General features: G+C 38.7%; 1 protein-coding gene across 1 annotated transcript; it reads left to right on the forward strand.

Annotated features, from left to right (window-relative positions):
• Window positions 1–970: 970 nt before the first annotated feature.
• Window positions 971–11,475, forward strand: LOC146892585 (transient receptor potential cation channel subfamily M member 7-like). The gene is given in 9 exon segments (XM_085696424.2): window positions 971–1,024; window positions 1,027–1,102; window positions 1,180–1,245; window positions 2,353–2,636; window positions 2,763–2,845; window positions 3,009–3,214; window positions 7,360–7,411; window positions 7,511–7,617; window positions 10,051–11,475. Coding segments are annotated over 9 exon segments (1,044 nt in total). The 5' UTR covers window positions 971–985; the 3' UTR covers window positions 10,182–11,475.
• Window positions 11,476–11,922: the final 447 nt, after the last annotated feature.

Raw genomic sequence — 11,922 nt, forward strand, 5'->3', positions numbered from 1 at the left:
AGTAAAATGCAGTGTCCTTTCTTTGCATGACATATTAGGCTCTTCACAGTTTGATATTGCCTGCTTCTGTAGCTTCACCTCCTTCAGGTATGCTTATGCTCTTGCTCATTAATTTGCAATCTTGGTTGCATATTCAATCACTGTAGAGTCATCTGTAATGCCACAGACCTGTGGAATTAGATATTGTGGACTGAGTGTCAGTGGGTGATGTTCAGAAAACTCCACAGCCTATCTGATTTTATTCTTAACTAGTCATTCTATATTAAACTGCCTGGGGTTTCTCAAATTTAGCATGAACATTAGCCCTTCAGATAGTCTTGTAAATGTATCCCTAAAAATCCACTGCCGTGCAGATTGCTATTTCTTTACCCGTGTGAAGCTTCTGCCCTTATATACTAGGCAGCATTAATTGCCTTGCTTTGTAGTCCTTAACGATACATGTGTTTGTGTATAGGTGTATGTATATACTTAACCTTTTTTGTTACCACAGTGTTAAAACTGTTGTATTTTATTTCCTGTGAAATAGTAGATTCCTTCTCATTTATATTTTAAAACTTAGCACATCACAGATCTGTTATTCTCCCATATCTTCTTCCTATGGTTAAAAGTCAAATTCTCAGAGTAAGTGAATACACAAAATGTAGACATGGAGAAGCTGATCTGTAGTGTCTCCGTGTCCCAGAAGCTCATCTCTCACATCAGCTCACCTAACATGGTTAGATAACTATTGTCCCCAACCAAAATGACAAGAAACAGAACGTTTACCTTTTTGAGTGGCAGGTGTGAAAGTACACTTTACGTCAAGAGCTGGAGAGTGGAGCATCTTGTGTGTGCTTCTTCCCAGGTGTTTGGAGCACAGTGGCCACCACTGTTTTGCCACAATGAAATAAGGTCATGTGATATTTGATAGTAGTTTTTTTACCTTTCTTTTTTTCCCCTGGTTAGGAGAGATTATGAAAGAAATTTTAGAGATTATTTTTTGAGAATGTCTGAGCATAAATTTATGCTGCACAAATGCTTTTTAAACAGTCTGATTTGTTTACAATTTTAGGTCTTGCTTCGCCATTTAAGCCTGTTATGGATACAAATTACTATTATTCAGGTTAGTGATATTGAAAACAAAATTTATTGACATTTGAATCTTTCGAGTTTTCATTATTTCTCTCTATTTCGATGCAGCTGTGGAAAGAAATAACCTGATGAGGTTGTCACAGAGTATTCCCTTCGTGCCTGTACCTCCACGAGGTAAATCCCAAAACATAAATAAGAAGCAACCCTTACTGGTCTCTAGTCACAAATTAGAACAAGGGTCAGGACAAAATGAGGATGCCTGTGAAGAAATGCCAGCTTCATGTACCTTCTTTGCTACTAGAAGGGCAACATATGTCGAAATAGATAGCATTAGAATCCATTCTGTGTTCTAATTCAGACTAGAAGGGTAGAGTATGCTGAAGTGGGGGGGGGGGGGCATTAGAAACCATTCTGTGTTCTATTTCAGAAACCTTGATCCATTCTCAGGCAGCAGAAGTGTAGGAAAAGAGACATCATAGCGTTTGTGAGACAGATTATTCTAACCTTCTGTCTAGAACTACATAAAGTTTTACTTGCTTTCTAAAAAATTATCCTCAAGAGTTCAGGACGATGATTTAGTCAGTAAGATGATGAGTTCATTCCCCAGAACTCAGGTGAAGAAGCCAGGCGTGCCAGCAGTGCTGTCATTTTGGAGCACTCTGGCCAGCATAGCTTAATCACTGAACTCCAGGCCAGGGATCCTGTTCCAAAAAACAAAGTAGATGGCTGCTGAGGAACAATAGTTTCATAATAAAGTTACCTTCTGGTACCCACTTACTCATGTGTACACATACTCCACCACACAGTTTTTCTTCAAAATATAATTTGAAACATGCTTAAATGGAAATAATGAGTTCAAAGTGCACACAAAGACCAGAAGAGAACATTGGTGTTAATGCTCTATCAGTCTTTGCCTTATTATTATTATCATCATTAGTAGTAGTATTTCTGTAAGAAAGGGTTACTCACTGTATCTGGAACTAGACTGGCAGCTCACAAAGCCCAGAGTTCTAAATAGTACATGGGTTCTCGGGGTTTGGACTCAGGGCCTCCCTCATGTTTGCCCAACAAACGTTTTTATCCAGTGAGTCACATCCCTTCTCAAGGAAGTGTGTTTTTGTTTTTGTTTCCTGTTATATGTCACTTTTTATAAAACTGCAACTTTTTTATGTTCTGTTCCTTGCTTGCTGTTAACCATAGATATTTACAAATATTTATTCTACTTTGTTTTTTTTTTTTAAGTTATACTTTGATCTTAAACTGTGTTCATTTGTGTTACAGGTGAGCCTGTCACGGTGTATCGTCTGGAGGAGAGTTCTCCCAGTATACTGAATAACAGCATGTCTTCTTGGTCTCAACTAGGCCTCTGTGCCAAAATAGAGTTTTTAAGTAAAGAGGAAATGGGAGGAGGTTTACGAAGAGCAGTCAAAGTACAATGTACCTGGTCAGAGCACGATATTCTGAAATCAGGGCATCTTTATATCATTAAGTCTTTTCTTCCTGAGGTGGTTAACACATGGTCAAGTATTTATAAAGAAGATACAGTTCTACATCTCTGTCTCAGAGTAAGTATACGTGAACCCGTGACAGGAAGCTTCGATCTTAGTTTCATATTTTAACTTATAAAGTGTGAATTAAACCAAATGAAATCTTAGTCAAATACTGATCAAGGGACTCCTCCCCTTCTATAGGAAATACAGCAGCAGAGAGCAGCGCAGAAGCTCACGTTCGCCTTTAATCAGATGAAGCCCAAGTCCATACCGTACTCTCCAAGGTAAAGCTTTGCACTTGTGAGGGCTTGCTGTTATCTCGATAGCAGCCTTTTTTGGCACTCGTTGTTGAGTGTGTGTGTATGCGTGCATGCTATATATATCGCATATCAATTAGAATCTTACTAACACCCCCCCCCCCCCGGTGATATCTATCTTTTCTATAAGGTTCCTTGAGGTTTTCCTGTTGTACTGCCATTCAGCAGGGCAGTGGTTTGCTGTAGAAGAGTGCATGACCGGAGAATTTAGAAAATACAATAATAATAATGGTGATGAAATTATTCCAACGAACACTCTGGAAGAGATCATGCTTGCCTTTAGCCACTGGACCTATGAATATACCAGAGGGGAGTTACTGGTACTTGACTTACAAGGTAAATTTATTATTAATTAAATTACTTAGATGAAATTATGTGGTAGGTCCTTACTTATTCGTATATTGCACATACAGAAATCTGCTAATTTAAAAATCTTAGGCTAATAGAAAATGTGAAATAAGTCACAATCATAGCAGCATGGTCATTTGGGATTTTAAATAATGGAATCTGGTTATCTTTCCTTTTATTAAGGTAGTGTTTTACATTGCATCCCAAGCTGGCCTAGTATTTGTAGTGTTTGTGATTTTCCTGTCTAAGTACTGAGACTAAAGGGATGTGTTACCACACCCAGCCTGGCTACCTTAATAATTGCTAGGGTGTTACATGTTCATGTGAACTCTATTATTATACTCTTAGGTGTCTGGCCTTTAGTGTTTCATAGGCATAAACAATTGTTTTCTGCTGGGTGGTGGTAGTGGCACATCCTTTAATCCCAGCACTTAGGAGGCAGAGGCAGTGGAATCTCTGAGTTCAAGGCCAGCCTGGTCAATAGACCAAGTTCCAGAGCAGCTAAGAGGACTATTATACAAAAAAAAACCCCAATAATAGTAGTTTAATTGGGGGCTGGAGAGATGGCTCAGTAGTTAAAGAGCTTTGCCTGCTCTTCCAAAGGTTCTGAGTTCAATTCTCAGCAACCACATGTGCTCACAGCCATATATAATGAGATCTGATGCCCTCTTCTGGCCTGCAGGATACATGCAAGCAGAACACCGAATACATAATAAATAAATAAATCTTTAAAAAATAGTTTAATTGGAATTAAATTTCTTAGCTCTCTGTTCACTATCTGATTTCACTCTCTGTCCGTGTGACTAATGTGGGCTTTCCTATATATAGTAGGATGGTTTTTGGTATTTAGCTTCTTGAATGGCAGGCAGCTGCTTTTCCCAAGAGAAAAGGCTCAAACTCTTTCCCCTGCTGTAGACAGAAGTTTCTGTCCTGCCTGGTCCCACAGCCATTCTGTCCCAAATAAATACACGGAGGCTTATGTTAATTATAAACTGCTTGGTCTATTAGCTCAGTCTTATTGTTAGCTAGCTCTTACAGCTTAAATTAATCCATAATTTTTGTCTATGTCTAGCCACATGGCTTGGTGCCTTTTCTCAGTAAGGCATTTATCTTGCTTCCTCTGCATCTGGCTGGTGATTCCATCTCTGCCTTTCTTCTTTCCAGAATTCTTTTCTGGTTGCCCTGCTTATACTTCCTGCCTGGTTACTAGCCATCATTGTTGTATTAAGCCAATACAAGAGACAAATCTTTACAGTATATAAAAGCATTATTCCACAGCACCCTGCCCTGGTTGTCTGTCTGTTTTTCTATCTGTCTTTCTGGTTTTGACAGACTTAACAATGTATCTTTGATTTGTTTCCTTGGCTGACCTGGAACCCATTATTGTAGACCAGATTGGTCTACAAACATAAACTCAAGAGATCTGCCTATCGGCCTTCCTTTTCTTCCTGAGTGCTAGGATTTAAAGGAGTACACCAGCACACCTAATGGTAGAATGCTGAAACTTTTACAAGTGTTCCAGACTCTTTCAATCCTTTTTCTCCTCCCCCTCACATGCGATTTTTCAAAATATGCTAGGCAAGCACTATACTAATACCATCCTTCTTTTAAAAATTGTGTGCATCTATATTTTCCTTGAGACAGAATCTTACTGTGTACCTTTGACTAGCCTGGAACTCTCTGCCATCTGTGTGCTGGGCTTAAAGGTGTACATCAACATCTGAGTCATGTGTGTATATGTGGTAGGTACACACATCAGAGAACAACTTTGTGGAGTTGGTTCTTCTGTCTTTTCTCAGATACTGGGAGTTAAATCAAAGTCCTCAGGCTTGCATCTTCAGGTAGCAAGCTCCTAAGCCTATCTTGTTGGTCGCTTACCATGCTCATTCACTTTTTCTTTAATTTTTAATTTGTATTTTATGTGTATGAGTTTTGCCTTCATGAAGTCTAAGCACTGCATATGTTCCTGGTGCCCGTGGAAGTCAGAAGAGGTCATTGAATTCCCTGGAATTGAAGTTACAGACAGTAGTAGGTGCTGGGAATTGACCCTGGTTCTCTGGAAGAGAAGCAAGTATTTTTAACTGCTACGCCATCTCTCCAGCCCATTGTCCTCTTCCTCTTCTTTTTTTTTCTTCCCCTTTTTCCCTTGAGATAGTATTTCAAAGTTGTTGGGCTGGCCTTGAACTCATTCTGTAGTCCAGTTAGGCCTTGAGTTTTTCAGTTCTTCTGCCTCAGCTTCTCAGGTAGCTGAGATTAGTCCTGTGCCACCAGTCCCAACTGAGCCCCCCCCTTTTTTTAAGGACTATCTTAGGTGATTACTATGACAGTTTCATGATACAAAAATAAAGAAAAACTAAAGTAGTCCCGTCTTTGTTGTTCATACAGAAACTGCAACTAACTACTCTCATCTACTCTCACAGATTATTGGTATTTTCTTAGTTATTTGGGTATGGTCAGGTGTGCTGATTTTCCAAAACTAGGATTACAAAATACATGTTTTCACGGAGGGTGCGGGGGGGGGGGGGCACAAACAGACACACACGCCTCGGGAGGCAGAGGCAGGTGGATCTTCAAGGCCAAGACTGGTCTACAGAGGGAGTTACAAGACACTCAAGGCTACACAGAGAAACCCTGTCTTGAAAAAATAAAAAAAATACATGTTTTCAACCCATAGGTGGCTTCTGACTCTGATGAGTCTGAGTTACTGCTTTCAGTGCCAGTGTGTTCATTTGTAGTATAGAGGTACATGATGTATGCCTGCATTTGTAGACCTTTGCTCCAGTTTTAATTTTTGCTGCTACAGAGCTGCTGCTGCTCTCAGTCTGTCGGTAGGCTCCTAAATTAGATTATTTTAGAGATTAGTGCAATTTTGTTTCAATAAAGCACTACCAGTTTACTTCCAAAAAGGGCAGTAGTCCTTGATTTCCTTTTTGGCCTTATACATGAGTGCCCATCTATCCACTATTGGTGGTCTTTTCTAATCCATTGGGTAAAAAGTAGCAGTATTGGGGTCCCAGAAGATTACTGAACTGCCAACCTGACCAATGAATCTCCATAGTTGAGACCGAGAACTGACTGAAAGATCTTATCTGAACTCTGTACATGCAGCATAGCATATGCATCTTTACACAAACTCTAAATGTTTTTCAAAACTCTGTTGTAAAATAGAAATATGTTGTTGGTGTTTGTTTTGCTTTGCTTTGCTTTTTTTGTTATTTTATTTTGTTGCTTACTTTTGTGAACTAGGGTCTTATTAAGTTCGAAGGATGACTTTGAACACAGATGTGTGCCACCTTCATAGTCAATACAATGCTGGGCTTAACCCCAGAGATTTGGGTATGCTGGGCAGGCGCTCTGCCGGCTGAGCCCTGGTATAAGCCTTGGTATCATGCTTTAATTCTGAATTTTTTATTTGTGAAACTGGACCATTTTTATTGGGTTTCACTGTAATGGATTTAAGTATTTGTGATTATTAAAAAGGGATTCAGCCAGCTTTTTAATTCCTCTGGGGAAGACTGAAGGTAAAGAATAATAAATAAATGACCAAAATGCAGAACAAATATTCTATAGGACTTTTTTAAAGCCTTCAAATAGAAAAGCATACTTTCCTAGTGCTGGTGACCCAGAGGCAGCATATGTAGACCTGCATACATTGATTCAGCTGCTGGGAACCACCAGGAGCTTTTGTGTGTGACTGTTCTTCCTTACTCTCCTTACCTCATCACCATTTTGCCTATCCTGCCTCCAAGTCTGACTGGGTACTCTGCTTTTCTTCCCAGAGCTCTCTCTGTCCAGAAGTCTCTGGTATACCTCCTGCTTAGTTATTGGTCGTTTAGCTTTTTTGTTAAACCAATGACAATGACATATCTTTACAGTGTGTAATCAAATATCTCAAATATCAACATCCGTGCCCACCTCACCACTCTGAGATAGAATTTTGAGCATATCTCCAAAATGGTGGAGTCCTGAAATACCAAGTTATGAAATAGCAAGAGAGAAAAATACTGCTTTGAATAATTTAGCAATGTAATGTAAGAACAGTACTATAAAATCTCTCTAGACCTTTTTATTATGTAAACATTGTGTTTATAGAGATTACATAATGTATGTTGTCTTTTTATGTGCATCTAAAGGTGTGGGTGAGAACTTGACCGATCCGTCTGTGATAAAAGCTGAAGAGAAGAGGTAATAAGATTTAGCCGTTTCATTGAGGCATAATTTGTTGTTTTTAAACTCCATGTGTCCACTCAAATAAGCTCCCTTTTTTACCTACCAATTCTGCAGATCCTGTGACATGGTTTTTGGCCCTGCCAATCTAGGAGAAGATGCAATAAAAAACTTCCGAGCCAAACATCACTGTAATTCTTGCTGTCGAAAGCTTAAACTTCCAGGTAAAAATTCTCACTTCATTTCTGTTACTATGTAGCCCAAATTAACTTTGAACTCAAGATTTGGCTGCCTTAACCTATGGGATATTGTAAATTATACATTTGTCACCATACCTGGCTTATGTGTTTTTAGTCCATATGCTATATAAATTGTTATCCGAGTTGTTACTATAATAGTAAGGCCATGGTTTCAAAGATTTCATCTGGAATTCCTGTGGCAGTTCCTTCAAAAATACACATGAGTCCATCTAACATATTTATTACATCTGAAGAATGCCAAAAATAATAATTCTAGGTTGTGATGGAAAAATAGCAAATTTTTTCTTGATTCACACTTGAAGATTATCTGTATAGATGATTAAGATAATTTCATTACTTCTTTTCTATACTATGTATCTTATTTTTACCTTTGACATTTTACACTACCTAGACTTTCCAGTGCAATGCTAAGATAGGTATAGCAAGGTCAGTATATTTTATCTTGTTCCTGGGAGCATTTAGTTTTCTAATATTAAAACAATGCTAAGTGGGGTTAGAGAGGTTGTCAGCAGTAAGACTTGCAGAGAGAAGGCCCAGGTTCAGTTCTCAACACTGACACATAAGCTTATAGCTATCCATAACTCCAGTTCCAGAGGATTTGGATCCCTCTTCTGGTCTCCAAGGGTAGGGCACCAGACACACATGTAATGCACATACGTACATGCAAGCAAAACACTTGTACACATACAAAAGTAAGCAAGGTTTAGAGGAAGGGAGAAAATAATTTTTATTTTCCTTAAAAATAAAATTTAAAAGAGATAAATTTAAGAGAGATAAAAGAGTTTTAATTTTTTTTTTTTTTTAGAGATTTTGCACTTTGATTAGATTCAGAAAATTTCTGTTTCTTAAGAATGTTGTTTTGGTGGGCATAGTTATGCACACCTTGAATCCCACCATTTAGGAAAGAGCCTGATGGATCTCCGAGATCAAGGCCAGCCTGGGCTACACAGGGAATTTCAGGTTAACAAAGACTACTTGTTCTGTGAGAGTTCCATGCAGTGGCTTTTGATCATACTCACCACCACCTGCAACTCACCCTCTCCCTTCCTCCTTCTGTGTCCTCTTTTTCTTTAACCCACCAAGTCCATTCGTGCATTCTTGGATATGCCCCTTCCACTGGAGTGTGGCTGACTTATCAGGCCCTACAATTTCTTTCTATCTGTCTGTCTGTCCGTCTATCCATCCATCCATCCATCCATCCATCCATCCATCCATCCATCCATCCATCCATCTATCTATCTATCGGAGTCAGGTTCTCACTTGTGGCCTTCGCTGTTCTAGAACTTGCTGTGTAGACCAGGCTTGCTCTGAAATAGAGATCCTCCTGCCTCTGCTTCCCACCTAGCTACATCTGACTTACTTTTTCTTTATGTGGGTTCTGAGATTAGAGCTCAGGTCCTCGTGCTTATGTGACAGGTGTTCTTCCAACTGAGCCATCTCTACAGCCCAGGAACAGCATTTTCTTTTTAAAAGTAAATTGTCTCTCTCCCAGATAATTCCTTGACTGGGTAGAACTTGATGTCTACCTCCCCCTCCCCTGTTGACATTGGTCTGTATGGGGCTTGTGCATGCTGTTAAAACCCATGAGTTCTTACATGCAGTTACCCTTTTGTGTTTGAAAGATACCATTTTCTTGTGTCCATCTACCTCCTCTGGCTCTTAAAGTCTTATCTCTTCTTCCACAATACATTGTATGTGTCTTGGTATTTAGTTTTTGTGTGTATGTATTTAAGATATCAACCCTCTGTCAGATGTCAACTGTTAAAAAGATAATTCCCATTCTGTAGGCTGCCTACAGAATGATGATGGTTTCTTCTGTACAGAAACTTTTTGGTTTCATGAAATCTTGTTTTGGGTCCTGTTTAGAAAGTCCTGTGCTGTGCCAATGAATTCAAGCTTATTCTCAGGTCTGTCCTGTATCTGATTCAGGGCATCAGGTCTTAAATTGAACTCCATGATCAATTTCAAATTGATCCTTGAATTTTGATGGAGATTCTATTGAATCTGTAGATAACTTTTGGTAGGATAGCCATTTTCACAATCTTTCCCTAACAGTCCATGAGAATGGGAGGTTTTCTGGCATAAGACTTTGACCTTGTAAGCTTCATAAAAGCAGGTGCCTTGTGCTCTGTTCATTACTGTACTGTACTGTACTCTCACACTTCCGTGATTACGAAAGCAGGCGCCTTGTACTGGATTTGTTGCTATAGTGTCATACTTCCATAGTTTACTGATTTGTGATCCTCATGTAATAATTGTATAGAAATGTATGACTATTAAGTGTAAGATTTAAGGAAATAGTTCTGACATGTTTGGAGGAAAAATAATGTAGAATATGTTCTTAATTTTTTATTTATAAACATACTGACTTTTCCCCTTCTGGGATTGTACCTGTAGATCTGAAGAGGAATGACTATACGCCTGATAAGATTATATTTCCTCAGGAAGAGTCAGCAGATTTGAATCTTCAATCTGGAAATTCCACCAAAGAAACAGAAGCAACAAATTCTGTTCGTCTGATGTTATAGGTCTGATTTTTGCCTACACTTCACAAAAGTGTGACTGTCGTTTTTCCTTCAGGAGGGATTTGATGATACAAAAATGTGTGTGCAAATTGAGTTTGCTGGCCCCACATGTAGTCTAGAGGTTAGTGTTCTCATTGAAAAGCACTTCAATACAGATGACAGCTGAGAAATGTTAGCAGTGGTAGAAGTTAATGCTTTCAACTTGTGAAGGGCTCTTACAGCAGGGAATCGGAAACTTTGCTCTGTCAAGGGTAGTGATTCCCTGTCACTTGGTGCAGTATCATTAACCAAAGTCAAGTGTCTTTGAATTTCATTGGCTGCTCAGTTACAGACATTCAGCTAAAGAAACTGAATCACACAGCTTTTTGTTAAATGGCAGAAGTCTTCCTCAATTTGGTGTGCTGCATGATAATGATGCTAGCTTTCAACTAGATTTGTGGCCACAGGAAAAACGACTCCTTATTATATTCTAGCTTCACAGGCAGCTTTAAAAGCCTGCACTGAAAACCATGTGTCTTCCCTCCCTCCCTGTGCCCGTCCCTCTTTTCCTTTAGTACTGAGTATCAAATCTGGGGCCTCATGAAGACCTTTTCCTAAGAGGGATTTTATTTAAGAATCAACTTTACATTCTGTTTATGGATACAGCCAGTTTCTTGCTAAACAAAACCTGAATTGTGCAAAAGGGTCTTTTACATTGTTTTATCAATGTTAAGTAAAAGAAAGCCATGGTAAATGAGAACTAACTCACTGTTCAGTGAGTGTTTCCTTTAGGAAGGTTACAGTTAAAATAACCTGCAGTTGTATACATCTCCAAAGACTTACTGACTTAGTGTATCCAATCAGAGTGGTGTGTGAGCTCTCACATTTAAATTTGTGTAGGAATGTGTCAATGTGAATTCTGTTTTTGGTACTTATTTAAGAAATAAGTTGTTGGAGTATCCTTATACAATATAAGGAGATCACAGTCCAACTTTATGCCAATAAAATGTAACTTAATTGCCCAGATATTTTTGCATATTCAACAAGAAAAGCTTATCATATGACTCAAGTTTTATGCTTTCTCTTTCTTTTCATTTCCTAGGTACTAATTTTAATTTTTATTTGGAAGGGAGCAGTGTAAAGCTTATTTGTATTCAATAGTGTATCTCATAGATACAGACAAGGCAAGCAGAGATAAGCTGTTTAATAGTGTTTAATGTTGATGTGGAGAGAAAAAGTGTATTACTTAAAGATACTATACCATATACGTTTTGTATATCATTAAATCTTTAAAAGAAATTAAATTTATTCTTGTTTACAGATGTTTCATGAGTCTACTCATTCTGAAATGTGTGTTTTTTCATTGTTGGTTGTTAGGGTGTGCCCATGTGTCCTGCCACGGATTATGTGTGGTCAGAGGACAGCTTCAGGGGTCAGTCCTTTCCTTTAGAAGAATTTTTTGCTGGACCATGGTGGTACACGCCTTTAATCCCAGCACTCGGGAGGCAGAGGCAGATCTCTGTGAGTTCGAGGCCAGCCTGGTCTTACAAGAGCTAGTTCCAGGACAGGCTTGGGCAAGCCCAAAGATATAGAGAAACTTTGTCTTGAAAAACAGAAAAAAAAAAAAAGGAAAGGTTTAACTCTAACATAGTAAAATTTTATACAATAAGAATAATTATCAGGTAAGAAGTACATTCACAATGTTAAGTTCTTTTGCATTTGGCAAATTCAGAGAAAACGCACCATTATCTATCCTGTCTTGGTT

Source organism: Myodes glareolus, chromosome 10 (genome assembly GCF_982192425.1).
Source record: "Myodes glareolus chromosome 10, mMyoGla1.1, whole genome shotgun sequence".
NCBI classification, from domain to species: Eukaryota; Metazoa; Chordata; class Mammalia; order Rodentia; family Cricetidae; genus Myodes; species Myodes glareolus.